We start from the raw sequence: 23,644 nt of genomic DNA, 5'->3' as shown, positions 1-23,644 counted from the left end.
CAATGAGAAAAGATGCCCCAGAATTGTTATGTCACAGCTAGAGATGGACGAACCCAAACAGTAAAGTTCAGGTACTCGACAACTAGTGTCCATGCACGGACCCCGAACATGGACTTCTCCCAGACAAGTGGCTAATTCTGTGTTTTACTACTATTATTATTTATGGTAATTTATCTATATGGTCTGGCATCCGAATGTAATTTTACATAGTGTGTGTTAACTATGGGTGGTACCTCAGGCCCCTTTGTGTGTACAGTGTACTGTTAGTCAGTGTTTCACCATCCCTACCTCTGTCCTTTGTGCCTATGTATGTGTAATGATTTTAGTGGATATTAATAAAAGTGATATTTTATGGGATATAACTGCGTTTTGTGGTGATTAGGACATCTGTTGTTTGCAGTTGTCCCTAGTTAGTCCGTAGCATACATATATAAGGTATTATATTAGTTACATTTATATACTAGGGACATGCTACAACTTTATGTTTTAATATCAGAACCCAGCTGTCCGCTTTAGCTAGGCTTGTTGTTAAATATGGTGAGGACTCCAAGTAATTTTTTAAAATAATTTATTTAAATAATATTTAAAAAATGGCATGAGGACCCCTTTGTTTTTCATAACCAGCCCGCAGCCCGCAGCTGTCAACTTTATCTGCAGTGGTTATCAAGGATAGAGGGGAGCCTACGGCATTTTTTTATTTTACTTATTTATTGCACAGATGCCAGCTTGTGAATACACTCAACATCATATGCCTGCTCTCGCTGGTATCAGCAAGACTTGGCATATGATGAGAGTAATATTCTCATCAGCCGACACCTGTGACCAACGGTAATCTTATTACCACCAGTCACAGCTGCTGCCTCCCACACTGTCATCTGTGTGATAGCATAAGAACCGCAGCACATTTACCAGTGGTAATGAACATATGGCCAATCAGAGATGGTATTTTTTGTGCTGTCACACAGATGACAACGTGGAAAACACTGGATTTCAGGCCCCCCCATTCATTGAATGGGGTTTGGGTTCGGGTTTGAGTTTGGGTACCGTTCTGGTAGTGGAACCAAATTTTTTTTAAAAGTTCAACTGAACCTGACTGATCCGAACATCCACTGGTCCGCCCATCACTAGTCATGGTAAATTCAAGTATTGTATGTATCAAAACAGTCTAACCAAAAGATTGATGAGCACTGATACCCTATGAATAGTGTTGAGCGATACCATCCGATACTTGAAAGTATCGGTATCGGAAAGTATCGGCCGATACCGGCAAAGTATCGGATCCAATCCGATACCGATACCCGATACCAATACAAGTCAATGGGACTCAGGTATCGGACGGTATTCCTGATGGTTCCCAGGGTCTGAAGGAGAGGAAACTCTCCTTCAGGCCCTGGGAACCATATTAATGTGTAAAAGAAAGAATTAAAATAAAAAATATCGCTATACTCACCTGTCCGACGCAGCCGGGACCTCAGCGAGGGAACCGGCAGCGTTGTTTGTTTAAAATTCGCGCTTTTACTTGGTTACGTGAGGTCCCGGCTTGTGATTGGTCAGGGCGGCCATGTTGCCGGGACGCGGACCAATCACAGCAAGCCGTGACGAAATTACGTCACGGCTTGCTGTGATTGGTCCGAGTCCCGGCAACATGGCCGCCATTAACCAATCACAAGCCGTGACGTCACGGGAGGCTGGACATGCGCGTATTTTGAAAAGCGCGCGTGTCCAGCCTCCAGTGACGTCCCGGCTTATGATTGGTCACGGCGCCATGTTGCCGGGACGCGGACCAATCACAGCAAGCCGTGACGAAATTACGTCACGGCTTGCTGTGATTGGTCCGCGTCCCGGCAACATGGCCGCCATTAACCAATCACAAGCCGTGACGTCACGGGAGGCTGGACACGCGCGCTTTTCAAAATACGCGCATGTCCAGCCTCCCGTGACGTCCCGGCTTGTGATTGGTTAATGGCGGCCATGTTGCCGGGACGTCACTGGAGGCTGGACACGCGCGCTTTTCAAAATACGCGCATGTCCAGCCTCCCGTGACGTCACGGCTTGTGATTGGTTAATGGCGGCCATGTTGCCGGGACGCGGACCAATCACAGCAAGCCGTGACGTAATTTCGTCACGGCTTGCTGTGATTGGTCCGCGTCCCGGCAACATGGCCGCCCTGACCAATCACAAGCCGGGACTTCACGTAACCAAGTAAAAGCGCGAAATTTAAACAAACAACGCTGCCGGTTCCCTCGCTGAGGTCCCGGCTGCGTCGGACAGGTGAGTATAGCGATATTTTTTATTTTAATTCTCTTTTTTACACATTTTTACATTAATGTTGTTTCGATACCGATACCCGATATCACAAAAATATCGGATCTCGGTATCGGAAATTCCGATACAGCAAGTATCGGCCGATACCCGATACTTGCAGTATCGGAATGCTCAACACTACCTATGAATGATCAAGTTGCTATTGCCTTTGCTGTATTAAAGAAACTATAAGGTGGGTAAGGGTTCATTCAGATGTCAGCTTCTCAGATACAAGTTCTATCTATGTTTTTCAAAACTAGAACTCTTACCTATTAAAGTCTATGGGGCTGCTCACATTCCTTTGTTTTGTGCAGATTGAGTGTTCTTTATCAAAATGCAGAGACATTTCTGATTTTCATACGAATCATGGCTAAAACTTGCTAATGCAAATCTTTAGGTCCCTGAAAAACTTGGACAGCAGTCTTATGCTATCCATGTGCAGTCCATACGTGGACCAATTTTCAAATTAGTTTGAGGCTTGAAAAAACTTGTATGACTCCATAAAACTTGATTAAACTTTGATGGTAAAAATTGGAACACTGACCAACTACTGATGAAAATCTGATGCAAAACACAAATTCCTAAAGGAAAGTTTATTGCAATGTTGATTAAACTTCAAGAGATTGTCTGGTGTAAACAAGTTATCACCTACCCTTTGGTAAGTGATAACTTGTAGACCAGTCAGGGTCCAACCAGTAAGACTCACTCTGATTGACAAAATGTAGTAATTTTATTCCCATTAGAATTTAACAGCAGTGCATATGCTAAACCTGTGCTCTATTCATTCACTATTGGACTGTTAAGTGCTGTGCTCAGCTTTTTCCAGCCCTCATAGGAACCGAATAGAGCAGTGGTTGGGCGTTTGACCTACCAAACCATTTTGTAATGGGATCAAAAGTTCTCTGATCTTACCTATTAGTGTGGTTCTCAGCAGTTGGACCCTGCACTGATTATCAAGGAATTGCCTATCCAGTGTTTAGGTGATACCTTGTTTTAACTAATCAGTTTAAGTAAAAGATTACTAGTAGACTTGACTAGGTAGGCAATGCTGCTGTTCTATTTTGTGTTGTGCTGAACACTGTATATACCAAATAAAGTTGTGAGATTATTGTCAATCCCAATGCCATTCCCCTTTATTTTAGACAGATGCTGCTCTGACATACGACGCGGTTCATATTGTATCTGTTTGCTATCAGAGGGCACCCCAGATGACGGTCAACTCATTGCAATGCCATCGACATAAAGCTTGGAGGTTTGGCAACCGCTTTATGAACTTCATCAAAGAGGTAAAATACCAACTTGAGAAACATTTTAGTATAACTTTTATGTTAGGTACGTTGTAGAAACAGATGGGTTTAGCCATAAACAGTAACTCTATATATACATGCAATCTTTAGATACAGATGGACCTTTCCTCCTTCCACACACTCTCCGTAGGTCATCTTCTGCGCATGTTAGAAATCCAAATCCATTGTAAGCTCTCCATCAAGAAAGAGGTTAGATAAGACAAAGATTCTACATTTTGCATGGAAAATAAGAAACCAGAGAAAATTTCTATGGCACAGAAAATAGGGAAATCTGTATAATCAAGCATTGGGACACAGGAAATGAATTAACCTATGGTGGATTAATTGCTGTTAGATTTGTCTGCTCTCCTGACATGTTTGTTTAGATAATATATCTACCTTGAAATAACAATTATGCTCCATCTTTTCTTACAATTTTACTGTGGGTTTACTATCAGTTATTCTTCTTGAAATTTTTTAATAAATTAACATCTGAACTTTTCCATACTCTTTGTTAAATAAGTGCATAGCCTGACATTACCAGCACTGATTGGGCAATGTAAAATTGAGAACGAACATGCACCATTGAAGAAATAATTATTACAACATTATGAATATATGAGGAATTCTAGAAATGTGTTATAAGAGATGTTAGCTGTTGTTTATCTCATTGCTGGACAGTATAAATGACTCATATATGCAGTTGGTAACTTGTGGATAGAGTCATATTAATGACATAGGTAACTGATTCCTAATATAAGTGCTATGATAATAGTCATCAAGGCTGAGGGGAATTACAACTTTTCTGCACTGTGCCTGAGGGCTTTACCAGATTACAAGCACTAAAAATATAGGTTAACATTACATCTCTTTGAAGTTTATAACTGCCTCTGGCTGTGGTGCATTAACAGAATATAGACTACCAAAATAGCAGCCTATATTCTCTACTGGGTCTATGAGTAAATTACAGAGAATGTTATATACCTTTCAGCCCAAAGGTTAACATAAAGTAAGATGTTTTTATTTATCTAAACTCTGCATTAGAAAAGGTGCAGAAAAAAAGTTTTCCTTTATTGTGGATAGGAGAGAATATATGGAACCAAATGCTAAATTAGATATTCAGGTTTCATACTACATAATTGGGGGTATATTGTGCCCTATATGACATGTGAATTTTTCCCTGTGTCCATTAAGTGGAAGAAAACATTGCAGGCAATATAAACAAATGCCCAGTAACAGAGGCATGGCAAGGATTTTGACATATGGTGGGCTGAACACATCTGAGTGTGTCTCCATTGCTCCCCTATGCACATTATGTTGGGCCCATAGCTCCCCTATGCACATTATGTTGGGCCCATATTTCCCCTATACACAATATAATGTCTCTTCAGCTCCCTTATACACAGTATGAAGCTCTCTCATGAACAGTATAATGCATCATCATCCTTATATACATTATAATGCTCCAACAGCTCTCCTATATATAGTGTGACACCACCATATCTCACTTAATACAGAATAATGTCCCTACTGCTTCTGTATATACAGTATCATGTCTACACAGCTCCTCTATGTGTAACACCCCAGGTAGCCGGTTGTTACAGTGATGTTGCCTTCCTTTCGGGGACGGTGATATCATGCTTGGTGGCAAGGGAGATTCTTTCTATCAGGTAAGGCACTCACATTCAACACATCTGAATCTAGGCTAGGAGGGGAAGCTCTGGTCCCGGATTCAGGGGAGCTTTCTTACACTTGATGTATCCTGGTCTGGAGGAGAAGCCAGTCAGTCTTGGAGAGTTGTAGAGGAGTGAGGAGAGTAGAAGGACGTCTGGAGCAGACTTAGGGGCTGAGCAGCCACAAGGGAGCTGCTACCCCTGGAAAGAGGGAGAATCTGAAGGAGAGTTGAATAGTGGAGGAGCTTAGAGGGAAGATGCACAGAGGAGGAAGATGCTCAGGAGGGGAACAGGGGATGGACACCCTAAGAGCCAGAGCACCGAAGCTGGGTACCGGGAGCCTAAGGTTGTGTTGTTCTCCAGGACACATGGCAGAATCAGATGGCATAGGACTGTATGTCAATTGCCTGCATCAAGTCTGAGGTGAAGCAGTGACCTTAGAGCCCGGGTCATGATAGAGATCTTATAAATAGGCTCGAACTGTCTATCGTACAGACATCTGTCTTTGGGCAGGAGAGAGGGGACTTGCAATAAGCTTCAAGTGGCAGGGATCTAATCAACTACATAGCGCAAGTAGGAAAGGCTTAAGGACCTCACCTGGGAGAGGAATATCCTATTGCCTCCAAGCCGGCTGAACCACAGCTACCCTGCACTTGGGACCCTGGACTGAGGACTACTACTACCATCAGTAAACCAGGTAAAAACTGCGAACCTGTGTCCTCGTTCTTTGCTATACCTTCCACCACACCATCAGTGCCCTACACTTGGTAAGCCCTGCTGAACCCGCTTCACCTGTGTGAAACATCACCATCTTGCTGCAAACCATCACCCCAGAAGACCCCTTTTTGCAGCGTCAGTCCCCACTGATCAAACACCACAGGTGGCGTCATGAACAATAGACATTCACAAATCCCCTTAAAGATCTTTCCCTTTAATTGGGCGCCCAGGGCCACGGACCGGGTCGCAGCCACCGTGACATCCCCTTTAAGTACCGGACCCGATACCGAATACCCCATGGCCCTGATAGGTGACTCATATGCACAGTATGATTTCCCCACAACTCCCCTTTACGCAGTAAGATGGGCCTACAGCTCCTCTATACACAGAATGATGTCCCCATAGCTCATTTCTGTACAGTATGATGGCCTACTGCTCTTATATGCACAGGATAATGACCCAACAGCTCCCCTATACACAGTATGATGTCCACACAGTTCCCATATACATTGTATAATGTCAAAGAGATCCTTCATACACTGTATGATTGACCAACAGCTCCCCTATGCACAGTATGATGGCCCCACAGCTCCCATAAACAGAGTTAAGTTTGATGGCCACCACAGCCAACCTACGTATATACAACCTCCTTATACAAAATATGATGTCCCAAAAACACCCATGCACAATATAATTGTCACGGGTGTGTCAGAGACTGCAGACTCCTTCCTAGTCCTTCTGACTTTAGGACTCAGTAGCAACCTCCCCAGGCTCTAGATGACACACCTGGACTGGGGTGTTTATAATTCCTAGCTTGCTGCTGGGAGTTGCCAATGATATTTCCATTTCCCTGTTGAGTCTTGGAGCTATAGCAGTCAGCTATCTTCCTCTTTGGTGTTTGGAGGATGTCTGTGTTTCTTTCTGAGTCTGCTCAAGCTAAGTGTTCCCTTCTGTCTTTAGTGGTAGTATGGATTGAATAATGCTCATCCTGTCCTTTCCTATGCAGAGCTTATCACCAAAGTCAGGCAGGGGTTAGGTGTCCTGCTTGGCGATAGGTATGGAACCTATATAGGGATGCTTAGGGCAGACAGGGTGACATTAGATCTGCCTAGGGGTCTCCACTTCCCCCTACCCTAGTGTTGGGTTCCCTTCCCCTTATCTTTTCGTTTTGCACTTAGTCTTTCCTACACTGTGCATGACAATAATGCTCCAAAACACTGTACATTGTAGGATGTCCCTTATTCCCCCTACTGCTATTAAAATGAAAAAAATAAACGTCACATACTTACCCAACTCAAGTGCACAGGCAGACAACAGCAAAGCGCACACATATCCTGGGGCAATGATGTCATCATGTTGCCAGCCCCTGTTTGAGATTTTCTTGTGCGTCATTGAGGGCCACTCTGAGATGACAGGCCTAAAGTGACCTGCAGCCTACTCAGTGGAGAAAAGTGGTGCAGGGAAAACATGTCTCCCTGCTCTACCATAGAGTTTAACTAAATTGGAATGCTGTACACATCAGTATAGTTAAAATTGGGAAAAAAAGTATTTAATAAGCCACCAATTGTGCAAGTTCTCCCACTTAAAAATATGACAGACCTGTAATTGATATCATAGGTAGACCACAACTAAGAGAGTCAAAATGAGAAAGCAAATCAGGAAAATCACCTTGTCTGATTTGGCAAGATTTATTCAGCAAATTATCGTGGAAAATAAGTATTTGGTCATTAATAAAAGTTCATCTCAATATTTTCTTATATATCCTTTGTTGGCAAGGACAGTTGTCAAATGTTTTCTGTAAGTTTTCACAAGGTTGGCACACACTGTTGGTGGTATGTTGGCCCATTTCTCCATGCAGATCTCCTCTAGAGAAGTTATGTTTTGGGCCTGTCGCTGGGCAACACGGACTTTCAACTCCCTCCAAAGGTTTTCTATGGGGTTGAGATCTGGAGACTGGCTAGTCCACTCCAGGACCTTCATATGCTTCTTACAAAGCCACTCCTTCGTTTCCCTGGCGGTGTGCTTGGGATCATTATCATGCTGAAAGACCCATCCATGTTTCTGTACCAGTCTGTCAACCTTTTTTTTTTTACTGTAAACAATATCCAGAACTTTGTATGTAACCCCTTCTCATGTATAGCACCATGGAATTAATGGTGCTATATAAATAAATCATAACAATAATAGTAATAATAATAATCTTCAATGTCCTTGCTAATAGAATGAGGTTTGCACTCAAAATCTCACGATACATGGCCCCATTCATTCTTTCATGTGCACAGATCAATCATACTGGTCCCTTTGCAGAGAAACAGCCCCAAAACATGATGTTGCACCCCCCATTCTACACAGTAGGTATGGTGTTCTTTGGATGCAACTCAGCATTCTGTCTCTTCCAAACACAACAAGTTTTGTTGCTACCCAACAGTTCTACTTTGTTTTTATCAGACCATATGACATTCTCCCAAAGCTCTTCTGGATAATCCAAATGCCCTCTAGCAAACTTCAGGCGGGCCCGGACATGTACTGACTTAAGCAGGGGGACGATGTTACATAGTTACATAGTTATTAAGGTTGAAGGAAGACTTTAAGTCCATCTAGTTCAACCCATAGCCTAACCTAACATGCCCTAACATGTTGATCCAGAGGAGGGCAAAAAAAACCCCATGTGGCAAAGAGTAAGCTCCACATTGGGGAAAAAAATTCCTTCCTGACTCCACATATGGCAATCAGACTAATTCCCTGGATCAATGCCCTATCAAGGAATCTAGTATGTATACCCTGTAACATTATACTTTTCCAGAAAGGTATCCAGTCCCCTCTTAAATTTAAGTAACAAATCACTCATTACAACATCATAAGGCAGAGAGTTCCATAGTCTCACTGCTCTTTCAGTAAAGAATTTGAGTCTGTTATTATGCTTAAACCTTCTTTCCTCCAGACGTAGAGGATTCCCCCTTGTCCCTGTCTCAGGTCTATGATTAAAAAGATCATCATAAAGGTCTTTGTACTGTCCCCTCATATATTTATACATTAAAATAAGATCACCCCTTAGTCTTCATTTTTCCAAACTAAATAGCCCCAAGTGTAATAATCTATCTTGGTATTCCAGACCCCCTAGTCCTCTAATAACCTTGGTCACTCTTCTCTGCACCCGCTCCAGTTCAGCTATGTCTTTCTTATACACCGGAGACCAGAACTGTGCACAGTATTCTAAGTGTGGTCGAACTAGTGACTTGTATAGAGGTAAAATTATGTTCTCCTCATGAGCATCTATGCCTCTTTTAATGCATCCCATTATTTTATTTGCCTTTGTAGCAGCTGCCTGACACTGGCCACTGAATATGAGTTTGTCATCCACCCATACACCCAGGTCTTTTTTATTGACGGTTTTGCCCAGAGTTTTAGAATTAAGCACATAGTTATACATCTTATTACTTCTACCCAAGTGCATGACCTAACATTTATCCCCATTAAAGCTCATTTGTCATTTATCAGCCCAAGCTTCTAGTTTACATAAATCATCCTGTAATATAAAATTGTCCTCCCCTGTATTGATTACCCTGCAGAGTTTAGTGTCATCTGCAAATATTGAAATTCTACTCTGAATGCCCCTTACAAGGTCATTAATAAATATGTTAAAAAGAAGAGGGCCCAATACTGACCTCTGTGGTACCCCACTGCTAACCGCGACCCAGTCCGAGTATGCTCCATTAATAACCACCCTTTGTTTCCTATCCCTGAGCCAGCTCTCAACCCACTTACACATATTTTCCCCTATCCCCATTATTCTCATTTTATGTATCAACCTTTTGTGTGGCACTGTATCAAAAGCTTTTGAAAAGTCCATATACACTACATCTACTGGGTCCCCTTGGTCCAGTCCGGAACTTACCTCTTCATAGAAGCTGATCAAATTAGTCTGACATGAATGGTCCCTAGTAAACCCATGCTGATACTGGGTCATGAGGTTATTCCTCTTCAGATACACCTGTATAGCATCCCTTAGAATGCCGTCCAGGATTTTACCCACAGTAGTAGAGGTTAAGCTTACTGGCCTATAATTACCGAGTTCAGTTTTTGTCCCCTTTTTGAATATTGGCACCACATTTGCTATACGCCAGTCCTGTGGTACAGACCCTGTTATTATGGACTCTTTAAAGATTAAAAATAATTGTCTATTAATGAGTGTACTTAATTACTGCAGTACTCGGGGGTGTATCCCATCCAGGCCCGGAGATTTGTCAATTTTAGTGATTTTTAGATGCCACCGTACTTCCTGCTGGGTTAAGCAGGTGACATTTAATTGGGAATTTTTATCACTAGTCATATTGTCTGCCATGGGATTTTCTTTTGTAAATACTGATGAAAAAAAGTCATTTAGCATATTGGCTTTTTCCTCATCCTCATCCACCATTTCACCCAGACTATTTTTAAGGGGGCCAACACTATCATTTTTTAGTTTCTTACTATTTATGTAGTTAAAGAATATTTTGGGATTATTTTTACTCTCTCTGGCAATGAGTCTCTCTGTCTCAATCTTTGCTGCCTTGATTTGCTTTTTACAGAATTTATTTAATTTTCTGTATTTATTTAATGCCTCCTCACTACCTACTTCCTTTAATTCTCTAAATGCTTTCTTTTTGTCACTTATTGCGCCCCTTACAGCTCTATTTAGCCATATTGGTTTCCTCCTATTTCTAGTATGCTTATTCCCATATGGTATATACTGTGCACAGGTCCTATCCAGGATGCTAATAAACGTCTCCCATTTTCTTTGTGTATTTTTATGTCTCAGGATATCGTCCCAGTTAATTGCACCAAGATCATCTCTCATCCGTTGGAAATTTGCCCTCCTGAAGTTTAGTGTCCGTGTAACCCCTCTACTACACATCTTATTAAAGGATACATGAAACTTATTATTTTGTGATCACTATTCCCCAAGTGACCCCCAACCCTTATATTTGATATGCGGTCTGGCCTGCTGGTTAATATTAGGTCTAGCAGTGCCCCCCTTTTGTTGGGTCCTGAACCAGTTGTAAAAGGTAATTGTCTCTCATAGTTGTCAAAAACCGATTACCTTTGCTGGAACTGCAGGTTTCTGTTCCCCAATCTATTTCAGGGTAGTTGAAGTCCCCCATAATAATGACTTCTCCTTGAGTCGCAGCTTCATCTGTTTGCTTTACGAGTATATTCTCCATTGCTTCCATTATTTTTGGAGATTTCTAACAAACCCCTATCAGTAATTTATTATTTTTTCCCCCTCCCCTTATCTCCACCCACAGGGACTCTACATTTTCATTAAATTCACCTATATTATCACACCGGATGGGTTTTAAGGATGATTTTACATACAGACACACCCCTCCCCCTCGCTTATCTGTACAGTCATTTCTGAAAGGGCTATAGCACTGCAAGTTAACAGCCCAGTCATGGCTCTCATCCAGCCATGTTTCAGATATCCCCACCATGTCATAATTATGCTCCAACAACATTAATTCTAATTCGTCCATTTTGTTGGCGAGGCTCCTGGCATTAGTATACATGCACTTTATGTTCCTCTCTGTACCTCTATTCTTTCTTAAATTATTAACTGTTCTAACCCCACCCCCCATGCCACCGCCACCCCAAAACTTCCTTCTTTGTGCCCAGGTCTCTATCTGCGCTATCTTCCCCTCCTATAAATTGAATACCCTCCCCCAATCCCTAGTTTAAACACTCCTCCAACCTTCTAGCCATTTTCTCCCCCAGTACAGCTGCACCTTCCCCATTGAGATGCAGCCCGTCCCTAGCATAGAGCTTGTAGCCAACTGAGAAGTTGGCCCAGTTCTGCAGGAACCCAAACCTCTCCTTCCTACACCAATTGTTGAGCCACTTATTAACCTCCCTAATCTCCCATTGCCTCTCTGGCGTGGCACGTGGTACAGGCAGTATTTCAGAAAATACCACGTTGGAGGTCCTTGCTTTCAGCTTGCAGCCTAATTCCCTGAAATCATCTTTAAGGACCTTCCACCTACCTCTAACTTTGTCATTTGTGCCAATGTGCACCATGACCGCTGGGTCCTCACCAGCCCCTCCCAGTAATCTGTCCACCCGATCAGCAATGTGTCGGACTCGAGCGCCAGGTAGGCAGCACACCGGCAGACGATCCCTGTCTTTGTGACAGATTGCCCTATCTGTTCCCCTAATAAGTGAGTCCCCCACTACCAGCACCTGTCTGGCCTGCCCTGCTCTCCTATTTCCCTCCTTACTGGAGCAGTTACTCCTCCGGCTTTCAGAGGACATGCCTGGCTGCAGCAGTGCTACCCCTGTACTGGCACCCCCCTCATCTGCCAACTTAGCAAACTTATTGGGGTGTACCAGATCAGGACTAGCCTCCCTGGCACTCTTCCCTCTCCCCGGCCTTCTAACTGTCACCCAGCTTGCTACTTCACTGTCCTGCAGCTCCATCCTACCATCCCCCCCCTCATCTATCCCATTGAGCGTCTGCTCAGTGAGCAGAAGACTCCTCTCCATATTGTCTATGGATTTCAGTGTTGCCCAGCTGCACATTTAGATCCAGAATCTGGGCTTCCAAATGCTCAACGTGCTCACATCTCGCACAGCAGTATGCACCCTCGACTGGCTGATCAAGGACTGCATACATGTGGCAAGATGTGCACTGGATGGCATTAACAATAGTAAAGCACATTTCCTAATGGGGATTGCACCAGACAAAAGCGTTAAATAAAAATACAAAGTATTAATAAAATACAGACAGCAATTCCTCCCTTGGAAACTCCCTGAATCCAAAGTCACTGAATCACAAGTCACACACTTACCGCCGTTCACACTAACTCTCAGGTCACACTCAGCTCGTTCACACTTGCTAAGCTGAAGATTTAAAGATTGTTTTTTTCTTTTTCCCATTTGCAGCAATCCACCTTGCTGTTCCATGCACTTCCAAAAAGGACTTGAGTCCCAAACAGCTACCCTTATAAACCCTTAATTATGAGCACCCACCTTATGCTAACCCCTTGTGAATATAGCTACTCCCAATTCAGCAACTCACCCCAATTCACACAGGTATTTGTTAAAGGCTTTCCAAATACCTCTTCACTGAATCACAAGTCACACTTACCGCCTTTCACACTTAAGCTCAGGTCACACTCAGCTCATTCACACTCGCTAAGCTGAAGATTTAAAGTTGTTTTTTTCTCTTTCCCCTCTGCAGCAATCCACCTTGCTGTTCAATGCACTTCCAAAAAAGGTCCCTGCAGGATATAAGTCCCTGGCGGCGTAGTGTGTTACTGATGGTAGCCTTTGTTATGGTGGTCCCAGCTCTATGCAGGTCAGTCACTAGGTCCCCCGTGTAGTTCTGGGAATCTTCCTCACCGTTCTTGTGATCATTTTGACCCCACGGGGTGAGATGTTGTGTTTAGCCCTTTTTCGAGTGAGACTATCAGTGGTCTTGTCTGTTTTCCATTTTCTTATTATTGCTCCCACAGTTGATTTCATTACACCAAGCTGCTTGGCTATTGCAGATTGAGTCTTCCCAGCCTGGTGCAGGGCTACAATTTTGTTTCTTGTGTCCTTTGACAGCTCTTTGATCTTCACCATAGTGGAGTTTGGAGTTTGACTGTTTATGGTTTTGGACAGGTGTCTTTTTATACTGATAACAAGTTTAAACAAGTTAGTTGCCATTAGTACAGGTATTGAGTGGAGGACAGAGGATCCTCGTAAAGAAGAAGTTCCAGGTCTGTGAGAGCCAGAAATCGTGCATGTATTTAGGTGAGCAAATACTTATGTTCCACCATAATTTGCAAAATAAATCTTGCCAAATCAGACAAGGTGATTTTCTGGATTTGTTTTCTCATTTTGACTCTCATAGTTGTGGTCTACCTATGATGTCAATTACAGGCCTCTATCATCTTTTTACGTGAGAAAAACACAGTAGTGACACCAAACTCTAATTGTCAATATAAGGTTAAATATAATATATACCATATACCATAATTAATGGATCACCCCCTGTGTGCTAATTATAATGGAAAACCATTAAAAGGTGGAGATCAAGTTCCCAACACAAGGACCCGAACCAATGAGAACAAGACAGGGAATATTAAATTATTAAGTTTATTAATAGATAGCAATAGTGACAACCATTTATTGATAAAAATAAAATAAATTAAAATACATATATTAGTAATTTACAATAAATTGTGCACATTAAAAACCGCAAGATCATAGGGCAAGCCAAATACTATACAAATACATATGGCAATTGATCCCAGTATACATACTAAAAGAGATTAGAAAAAAGGGGAGAAAATATATAATAGAAAATAAAAATATGTGTCAGTAATAGAAATATCATAAAAAACAGCAATTAATTCACTCACAAATCTCAAGGTGGCCACGTAAAAAAATATATATAAGGTGCTATGTGCAACAATCCAATTACCACCAAAAACTAAGAAAATGGCCAGAAGGCCAAAAAATAGTGCAATGTGCCACTATAAAAGGGAAATTGCCAGGAGGCCAAACAAAGTGCAATGTGCCAATGAATTTAGAAAAATGTCGATTACTTACAATAATAAATAGAGGGAATGACCCCAGGCTGCCAGCGGTTTGATATTGTGCACCCCGACGCGCGTTTCAGACACGCAGTCCTTCGTCAGGGGTAGTGTGTGTTAGTTACATGACCAGAAGTGTTTATATACTAAAGCTAATAATGGTGTTGATGTGAGTCCCCGCCGTCTTATCGGCGCATGAGCCGCCCGAGCAGACCGGAAGTCCGGGATGCAGCATCACGTGACCGGACGCACATGATGAGAACATGGCGTTACCAAGGACACAGAGACGCCGCGGCCCCGACACCAGACCGCCGAGCGCTCATGCGCACAACAGCAGGGGCAACATGGACACAGTAACGATCTGAAAGGTGTTGCTGACAAAAGTTAGGTGATAGATGATAATTAATAGTTAAACGCTGCAGCGCAAATATCAATGTCCCACGTTTGGTAAAAAGCTGCAGTATTATCTAATAAATAACCATTGCCATATTGCTAGTGCTGTGTTATGAACAATAATTTATGATGGGAAATATATATAAGAACCAATGGTAGTGGTGTGTAACTAAACGAAAAATAGGTGAAAAAATATATATATAAAAAAATGTATTATTAATTAAAGTTAGAGATAAAATATGAATACAGGTGAATATAGTGTCAGTAAACAACAACAAATATTATCAATATCTTAGGGTAATATATATAACATTCGGAATAGTATATATATATTCTCTAGCGGGCACTCATTGAGTCCCAAAGAAAGGAAATAAATATAATTATATAAAAAAGAGATATAATTGACATCAAAAAAATTATTTCTTTATATATCTAGTCCGTATGGATCCAATATAAGCAAAGCTTCGTTCCATCAGAGCCGCAACAACAAAAGAACCACACGTGAAAAGGACAGGTTCCTGGCTCCTGACTCCACGCAAGGACCCAACGAATAACATACATCCGAAAAAGGTACGTTTATTATAGATTGCCTAAGATGATATAAGCACACAAATTAGTACAACATAAATGCTTCATATAGCGATATTGGTCATGTTATAAACACATATAAATAAATATATATACATATTTAGAAACAAAATATGTTATATATATATAATTAACAACCAAACCAACGATAAAAAGGTTAAAAGGTAATATATTAATAAAAGATCCTTTATAAAAATATTTTATTAAAATATAGATGTATATAAGAGGTATACAATAAAAGAAGAATTTTATCATAAAAATGGAGCAAAACTTAGATTTTCATTGAGGCCTTTAGGTGACACTGTATCCAGTAACCAAATCCACTTAGTTTCTAGTTGTGCTAGGGGTATACTTACCTTCCCATTTCTCTCATTATGCTTTATCATATCTATTCCTATCACTCGTAGTAAAGAGGCATCACTATTATGATGTATCTTGAAATGTTTGGGGATAGTTTTTAGCATGGTAATGTCCTCACTTTCCCTAGCTGCTTGTATCCCTAGTACGTGTTGTCTTGTACGTACTTCTTACCTTCTATGGGTACGGTTCATTGATGATATTTTCATTCTTTGGCAAGGTTCAGTAACATCTTTGGAATCTTTTATGTCTCAGCTGAACCAAAATCCGCTGAACATACATCTAACGTATAAATGGGACTTGAATCAAATTGAATTTCTTGATGTTGTGGTCAAAAAAGGTGTAGATAATGTCCTTCAGACTGATTTATATCGTAAACCAACAGCGGTCAACTCATTTCTACATGCGTCATCATCACACCCTAAGTCTATGATAAACTCCATACCCATAAGACAGTTCCTACGACTTCGGAGAGTATGTTCTAATGATGAGGACTTTGAAAAACAGGCAAGTATTCTGAAGGGGAGATTTTACGAACGTGGATACAGCCATAGATCAGTGAAAAGAGCCTACAATAGGGCTAAGCATACAACAAGACATGAGGCTCTATATATGGCCAAAGCTCTGACCAATAAACAACCCATTAGGTATATTACCCAATTTCATGGCCAGACTGATTTAATGCGCCATTATTTGGCAAAATCATGGCCAATACTTCAAAGTGACCCAATACTATCTAAATATATTGGCGAACAACCAGCCATTACATTTAGACGTTCACCGAACCTTGGCAATTCTCTTGTCAAAAGTCACTATGTAAGTGATCCATCAGTATGTTCTACATTCCTTAATGGGACCAAACCACAGCCCGGGTGTAAACCCTGTGGAAGGTGTGTAGCCTGTCCTAATATTTTGAGGTCACAATTGTTTAAAGACAGTAAGGGTACAAAAACATACCAGATTAAACATCCAATTACGTGTACGTCTCGAGCTGTGATATATTATGCCACGTGCCCATGTTCATTGATTTACATAGGGATGACGACCCGTCAGTTAAAAGTACGTACAAGAGAACACGTACTAGGGATACTGTTGTGAATTTGCTTTTTGCTCCCTCTAGTGGTTACTAGTTTTTTGACTCTGGTTTTTCTGTCATTCCTTTTATCCGCACCTGGGTCGTTAGTTAGGGGTGTTGCTATATAAGCTCCCTGGACCTTCAGTTCAATGCCTGGCAACGTAGTTATCAGAGCTAGTCTGCTGTGCTCTTGTCTACTGATCCTGGTTCCAGTTATATCAGCTAAGTCTGCCTTTTGCTTTTTGCTATTTGTTTTGGTTTTGTATTTTTGTCCAGCTTGTTCCAAATCTATATCCTGACCTTTGCTGGAAGCTCTAGGGGGCTGGTGTTCTCCCCCCGGACCGTTAGACGGTTCGGGGGTTCTTGAATTTCCAGTGTGGATTTTGATAGGGTTTTTGTTGACCATATAAGTTACCTTTCTTTATTCTGCTATCAGTAAGCGGGCCTCTCTGTGCTAAACCTGGTTCATTTCTGTGTTTGTCATTTCCTCTTACCTCACCGTCATTATTTGTGGGGGGCTTCTATCCAGCTTTGGGGTCCCCTTCTCTGGAGGCAAGAAAGGTCTTTGTTTTCCTCTACTAGGGGTAGCTAGATTCTCCGGCTGGCGCGTGTCATCTAGAATCAACGTAGGAATGATCCCCGGCTACTTCTAGTGTTGGCGTTAGGAGTAGATATATGGTCAACCCAGTTACCACTGCCCTATGAGCTGGATTTTTGTATTCTGCAGACTTCCACGTTCCTCTGAGACCCTCGCCATTGGGGTCATAACAGTTTGCCAGGCCAGTATTAAATGTTTAATGCATTGCAGAAGAGGGATTATAAGAAAGAAGATTCTGAGTTTTTTTTTTCTCCTTCCCCTTTACCTCAGAGTGGCTATGCTTGCTGCAGACATGAATGTCCAGACCTTGATTACAAGTGTGGACCAGCTGGCTACTCGTGTGCAGGGCATACAAGACTATGTTATCAGAAATCCTAGGTCAGAACCTAAAATACCGATTCCTGAACTGTTTTCCGGAGACAGGTTTAAGTTTAGGAATTTCGTGAATAATTGTAAATTCTTTTTGTCCCTGAGACCCTGTTCATCAGGAGATTCTGCTCAGCAAGTAAAAATTGTTATTTCGTTCTTACGGGGCGACCCTCAGGATTGGGCTTTTTCGCTGGCGCCAGGAGATCCGGCATTGGCTGATCTTGATGCGTTTTTTCTGGCGCTCGGTTTACTTTATGAGGAACCCAATCTTGAGATTCAGGCAGAAAAGGCCTTGCTGTCTATGTCTCAGGGGCAGGACGAGGCTGAAGTGTATTGCCAAAAATTTCGGAAATGGTCCGTGCTGACACATTGGAACGAGTGTGCACTGGCCGCTAATTTTAGAAATGGCCTTTCTGAAGCCATTAAGAATGTTATGGTGGGTTTTCCCATTCCCACAGGTCTGAATGATACTATGGCACTGGCTATTCAAATTGACCGGCGGTTGCGGGAGCGCAAAACCGCAAATTCCCTCATGGTGTTGTCTGAACAGACACCTAATTCGGTGCAATGTGATAGAAAAACCGCAAATTCCCTCATGGTGTTGTCTGAACAGACACCTGATTTAATGCAATGTGATAGAATCCTGACTAGAAATGAGCGGAAAATTCATAGACGCCGGAATGGCTTGTGCTACTACTGTGGTGATTCTACACATGTTATCTCAGCATGCTCTAAACGTATAGCTAAGGTTGTTAGTCCTGTCACCGTTGGTAATTTGCAACCTAAATTTATTCTGTCTGTAACTTTGATTTGCTCACTGTCATCTTATCCTGTCATGGCGTTTGTAGATTCAGGTGCTGCCCTGAGTCTCATGGATCTCTCATTTGCTAAGCGCTGTGGATTTACTCTTGAACCATTAGAAAATCCTATTCCTCTTAGGGGTATTGATGCTACACCATTGGCAGCAAATAAACCGCAGTATTGGACTCAGGTTACCATGTGCATGACTCCTGAACACCGCGAGGTGATACGTTTCCTGGTTTTACATAAAATGCATGATTTGGTCGTTTTAGGGCTGCCATGGTTACAGACCCATAATCCAGTCCTGGACTGGAAGGCTATGTCAGTCTCAAGTTGGGGCTGTCGTGGTATTCATGAGGATTCCCTGCCTGTGTCTATTGCTTCTTCTACGCCTTCGGAAGTTCCGGAGTATTTGTCTGATTATCAGGATGTCTTCAGTGAGTCTGAGTCCAGTGCACTGCCTCCTCATAGGGACTGTGACTGTGCTATAGATTTGATCCCAGGCAGTAAATTTCCTAAGGGAAGACTGTTTAATCTGTCGGTACCTGATCATACCGCTATGCGTTCATATATCAAGGAGTCTCTGGAAAAAGGACATATTCGTCCGTCTTCTTCCCCTCTTGGTGCGGGATTCTTTTTTGTGGCAAAAAAGGACGGATCTTTGAGACCTTGTATTGATTATCGGCGTTTAAATAAGATCACTGTCAAATTTCAGTATCCTTTACCGCTGTTGTCTGACTTGTTTGCCCGGATTAAGGGTGCCAAGTGGTTCACCAAGATAGACCTTCGTGGTGCGTACAACCTTGTGCGCATTAAGCAAGGTGATGAATGGAAAACCGCATTCAATACGCCCGAAGGTCATTTTGAGTACTTGGTGATGCCATTTGGGCTCTCCAATGCGCCTTCAGTTTTTCAGTCCTTTATGCATGACATTTTCCGGAAGTATCTGGATAAATTTTTGATTGTTTATCTGGATGATATTTTGGTTTTTTCTGATAATTGGGATTCGCATGTGGAGCAGGTCAGGTTGGTCTTTAAAATTTTGCGTGAAAATTCTTTGTTTGTCAAGGGCTCAAAGTGTCTCTTTGGTGTACAGAAGGTTCCCTTTTTGGGGTTCATTTTTTCCCCTTCTGCTGTGGAGATGGACCCAGTCAAGGTCCGAGCTATTCTTGATTGGACTCAGCCCTCGTCAGTTAAGAGTCTTCAGAAGTTCTTGGGCTTCGCTAACTTCTACCGTCGTTTTATCGCTAATTTTTCTAGCATTGTGAAACCTTTGACGGATATGACCAAGAAGGGCTCCGATGTAGCTAACTGGGCTCCTGCTGCCGTGGAGGCTTTCCAGGAGTTGAAACGCCGGTTTACTTCGGCGCCTGTTTTGTGCCAGCCTGACGTCTCACTTCCCTTTCAGGTTGAGGTGGATGCTTCGGAGATTGGGGCAGGGGCCGTTTTGTCGCAGAGAGGCCCTGGTTGCTCTGTTATGAAGCCTTGTGCCTTTTTCTCTAGGAAATTTTCGCCTGCCGAGCGAAATTATGATGTGGGCAATCGGGAGTTGTTGGCCATGAAATGGGCATTTGAGGAGTGGCGTCATTGGCTCGAGGGTGCTAAGCATCGTGTGGTGGTCTTGACTGATCACAGAAATCTGATGTATCTCGAGTCTGCTAAACGCCTTAATCCGAGACAGGCCCGCTGGTCATTGTTTTTCTCCCGCTTTGATTTTGTTGTCTCGTATTTACCAGGTTCAAAGAATGTGAAGGCCGATGCTCTTTCTAGGAGCTTTGTGCCTGATGCTCCTGGAGTCGCTGATCCTGTTGGTATTCTTAAAGATGGAGTTATCTTGTCAGCTATTTCTCCGGATCTGCGACGTGTGTTGCAGAGATTTCAGGCTGATAGGCCTGAGTCTTGTCCACCTGACAGACTGTTTGTCCCGGATAAGTGGACCAGCAGAGTCATTTCCGAGGTTCATTCCTCGGTGTTGGCAGGTCACCCGGGAATTTTTGGCACCAGAGATCTGGTGGCCAGGTCCTTTTGGTGGCCTTCTGTTATGACCCCAATGGCGAGGGTCTCAGAGGAACGTGGAAGTCTGCAGAATACAAAAATCCAGCTCATAGGGCAGTGGTAACTGGGTTGACCATATATCTACTCCTAACGCCAACACTAGAAGTAGCCGGGGATCATTCCTACGTTGATTCTAGATGACACGCGCCAGCCGGAGAATCTAGCTACCCCTAGTAGAGGAAAACAAAGACCTTTCTAGCCTCCAGAGAAGGGGACCCCAAAGCTGGATAGAAGCCCCCCACAAATAATGACGGTGAGGTAAGAGGAAATGACAAACACAGAAATGAACCAGGTTTAGCACAGAGAGGCCCGCTTACTAATAGCAGAATAAAGAAAGGTAACTTATATGGTCAACAAAAACCCTATCAAAATCCACACTGGAAATTCAAGAACCCCCGAACCGTCTAACGGTCCGGGGGGAGAACACCAGCCCCCCTAGAGCTTCCAGCAAAGGTCAGGATATAGATTTGGAACAAGCTGGACAAAAATACAAAACCAAAACAAATAGCAAAAAGCAAAAGGCAGACTTAGCTGATATAACTGGAACCAGGATCAGTAGACAAGAGCACAGCAGACTAGCTCTGATAACTACGTTGCCAGGCATAGAACTGAAGGTCCAGGGAGCTTATATAGCAACACCCCTAACTAACGACCCAGGTGCGGATAAAAGGAATGACAGAAAAACCAGAGTCAAAAAACTAGTAACCACTAGAGGGAGCAAAAAGCAAATTCACAACAGTACCCCCCCCTTAGTGAGGGGTCACCGAACCCTCACCACGACCACCAGGGCGATCAGGATGAGCGGCATGAAAGGCACGAACTAAATCGGCCGCATGAACATCAGAGGCGACCACCCAGGAATTATCCTCCTGACCATAGCCCTTCCACTTGACCAGGTACTGAAGCCTCCGCCTGGAGAGGCGAGAATCCAAGATCTTCTCCACCACGTACTCCAACTCGCCCTCAACCAACACTGGAGCAGGAGGCTCAGCAGAAGGAACTACAGGCACAATGTACCGCCGCAACAAGGACCTATGAAATACATTGTGAATAGCAAACGACACAGGAAGATCCAGACGAAAAGATACAGGATTAAGGATTTCCAATATCTTGTAAGGCCCAATAAAATGAGGTTTAAATTTGGGAGAGGAGACCTTCATAGGAACAAAGCGGGAAGAAAGCCATACCAAATCCCCAACGCGTAGTCGGGGACCCACACCGCGGCGGCGGTTGGCAAAGCGCTGAGCCTTCTCCTGTGACAACTTCAAGTTGTCCACCACATGATTCCAGATCTGCTGCAACCTATCCACCACAGAATCCACCCCAGGACAGTCAGAAGGCTCCACATGACCCGAAGAAAAACGAGGATGGAAACCAGAGTTGCAGAAAAAAGGCGAAACCAAGGTGGCGGAACTAGCCCGATTATTAAGGGCAAACTCAGCCAACGGCAAGAATGTCACCCAATCGTCCTGATCAGCAGAGACAAAACACCTCAAATAAGCCTCCAAAGTCTGATTAGTTCGCTCCGTCTGTCCATTAGTCTGAGGATGGAAAGCAGACGAAAACGACAAATCAATGCCCATCCTACTACAAAAGGATCGCCAGAACCTGGAAACGAACTGGGATCCTCTGTCTGACACAATATTCTCAGGGATGCCGTGCAAACGAACCACGTTCTGAAAAAACACAGGAACCAGATCGGAAGAGGAAGGCAGCTTAGGCAAAGGAACCAAATGGACCATCTTGGAAAAGCGATCACATATCACCCAGATAACGGACATGCCCTGAGATAGCGGAAGATCAGAAATGAAATCCATGGAGATATGTGTCCAAGGTCTCTTCGGGACAGGCAAGGGCAAGAGCAAACCGCTGGCACGAGAACAGCAAGGCTTAGCTCGAGCACAAGTCCCACAGGACTGCACAAATGACCGCACATCCCTTGACAAGGAAGGCCACCAAAAGGACCTGGCCACCAGATCTCTGGTGCCAAAAATTCCCGGGTGACCTGCCAACACCGAGGAATGAACCTCGGAAATGACTCTGCTGGTCCACTTATCCGGGACAAACAGTCTGTCAGGTGGACAAGACTCAGGCCTATCAGCCTGAAATCTCTGCAACACACGTCGCAGATCCGGAGAAATAGCTGACAAGATAACTCCATCTTTAAGAATACCAACAGGATCAGCGACTCCAGGAGCATCAGGCACAAAGCTCCTAGAAAGAGCATCGGCCTTCACATTCTTTGAACCTGGTAAATACGAGACAACAAAATCAAAGCGGGAGAAAAACAATGACCAGCGGGCCTGTCTCGGATTAAGGCGTTTAGCAGACTCGAGATACATCAGATTTTTGTGATCAGTCAAGACCACCACACGATGCTTAGCACCCTCGAGCCAATGACGCCACTCCTCAAATGCCCATTTCATGGCCAACAACTCCCGATTGCCCACATCATAATTTCGCTCGGCAGGCGAAAACTTCCTAGAGAAAAAGGCACAAGGTTTCATAACAGAGCAACCAGGGCCTCTCTGCGACAAAACGGCCCCTGCCCCAATCTCCGAAGCATCCACCTCAACCTGAAAGGGAAGTGAGACGTCAGGCTGGCACAAAACAGGCGCCGAAGTAAACCGGCGTTTCAACTCCTGGAAAGCCTCCACGGCAGCAGGAGCCCAGTTAGCTACATCGGAGCCCTTCTTGGTCATATCCGTCAAAGGTTTCACAATGCTAGAAAAATTAGCGATAAAACGACGGTAGAAGTTAGCGAAGCCCAAGAACTTCTGAAGACTCTTAACTGACGAGGGCTGAGTCCAATCAAGAATAGCTCGGACCTTGACTGGGTCCATCTCCACAGCAGAAGGGGAAAAAATGAACCC

At 43.2% G+C, this 23,644-nt stretch overlaps 1 protein-coding gene across 1 annotated transcript in view; it reads left to right on the top strand.

Moving 5' to 3' along the window:
• Positions 1-23,644, top strand: part of GRIK3 (glutamate ionotropic receptor kainate type subunit 3) — an 811,677-nt gene that overhangs the window by 419,392 nt on the left and 368,641 nt on the right. The window contains exon 7 of the mRNA XM_077295874.1: positions 3,447-3,590. Coding sequence (XP_077151989.1) covers positions 3,447-3,590 — 144 coding nt within the window. The remainder of the gene's footprint in view (positions 1-3,446; positions 3,591-23,644) is intronic.

The sequence above is a fragment of the Ranitomeya variabilis genome, chromosome 3 (assembly GCF_051348905.1).
Source record: "Ranitomeya variabilis isolate aRanVar5 chromosome 3, aRanVar5.hap1, whole genome shotgun sequence".
In the NCBI taxonomy this organism is placed as follows: domain Eukaryota; kingdom Metazoa; phylum Chordata; class Amphibia; order Anura; family Dendrobatidae; genus Ranitomeya; species Ranitomeya variabilis.
This window is presented reverse-complemented; position numbering and strand designations above follow the sequence as displayed.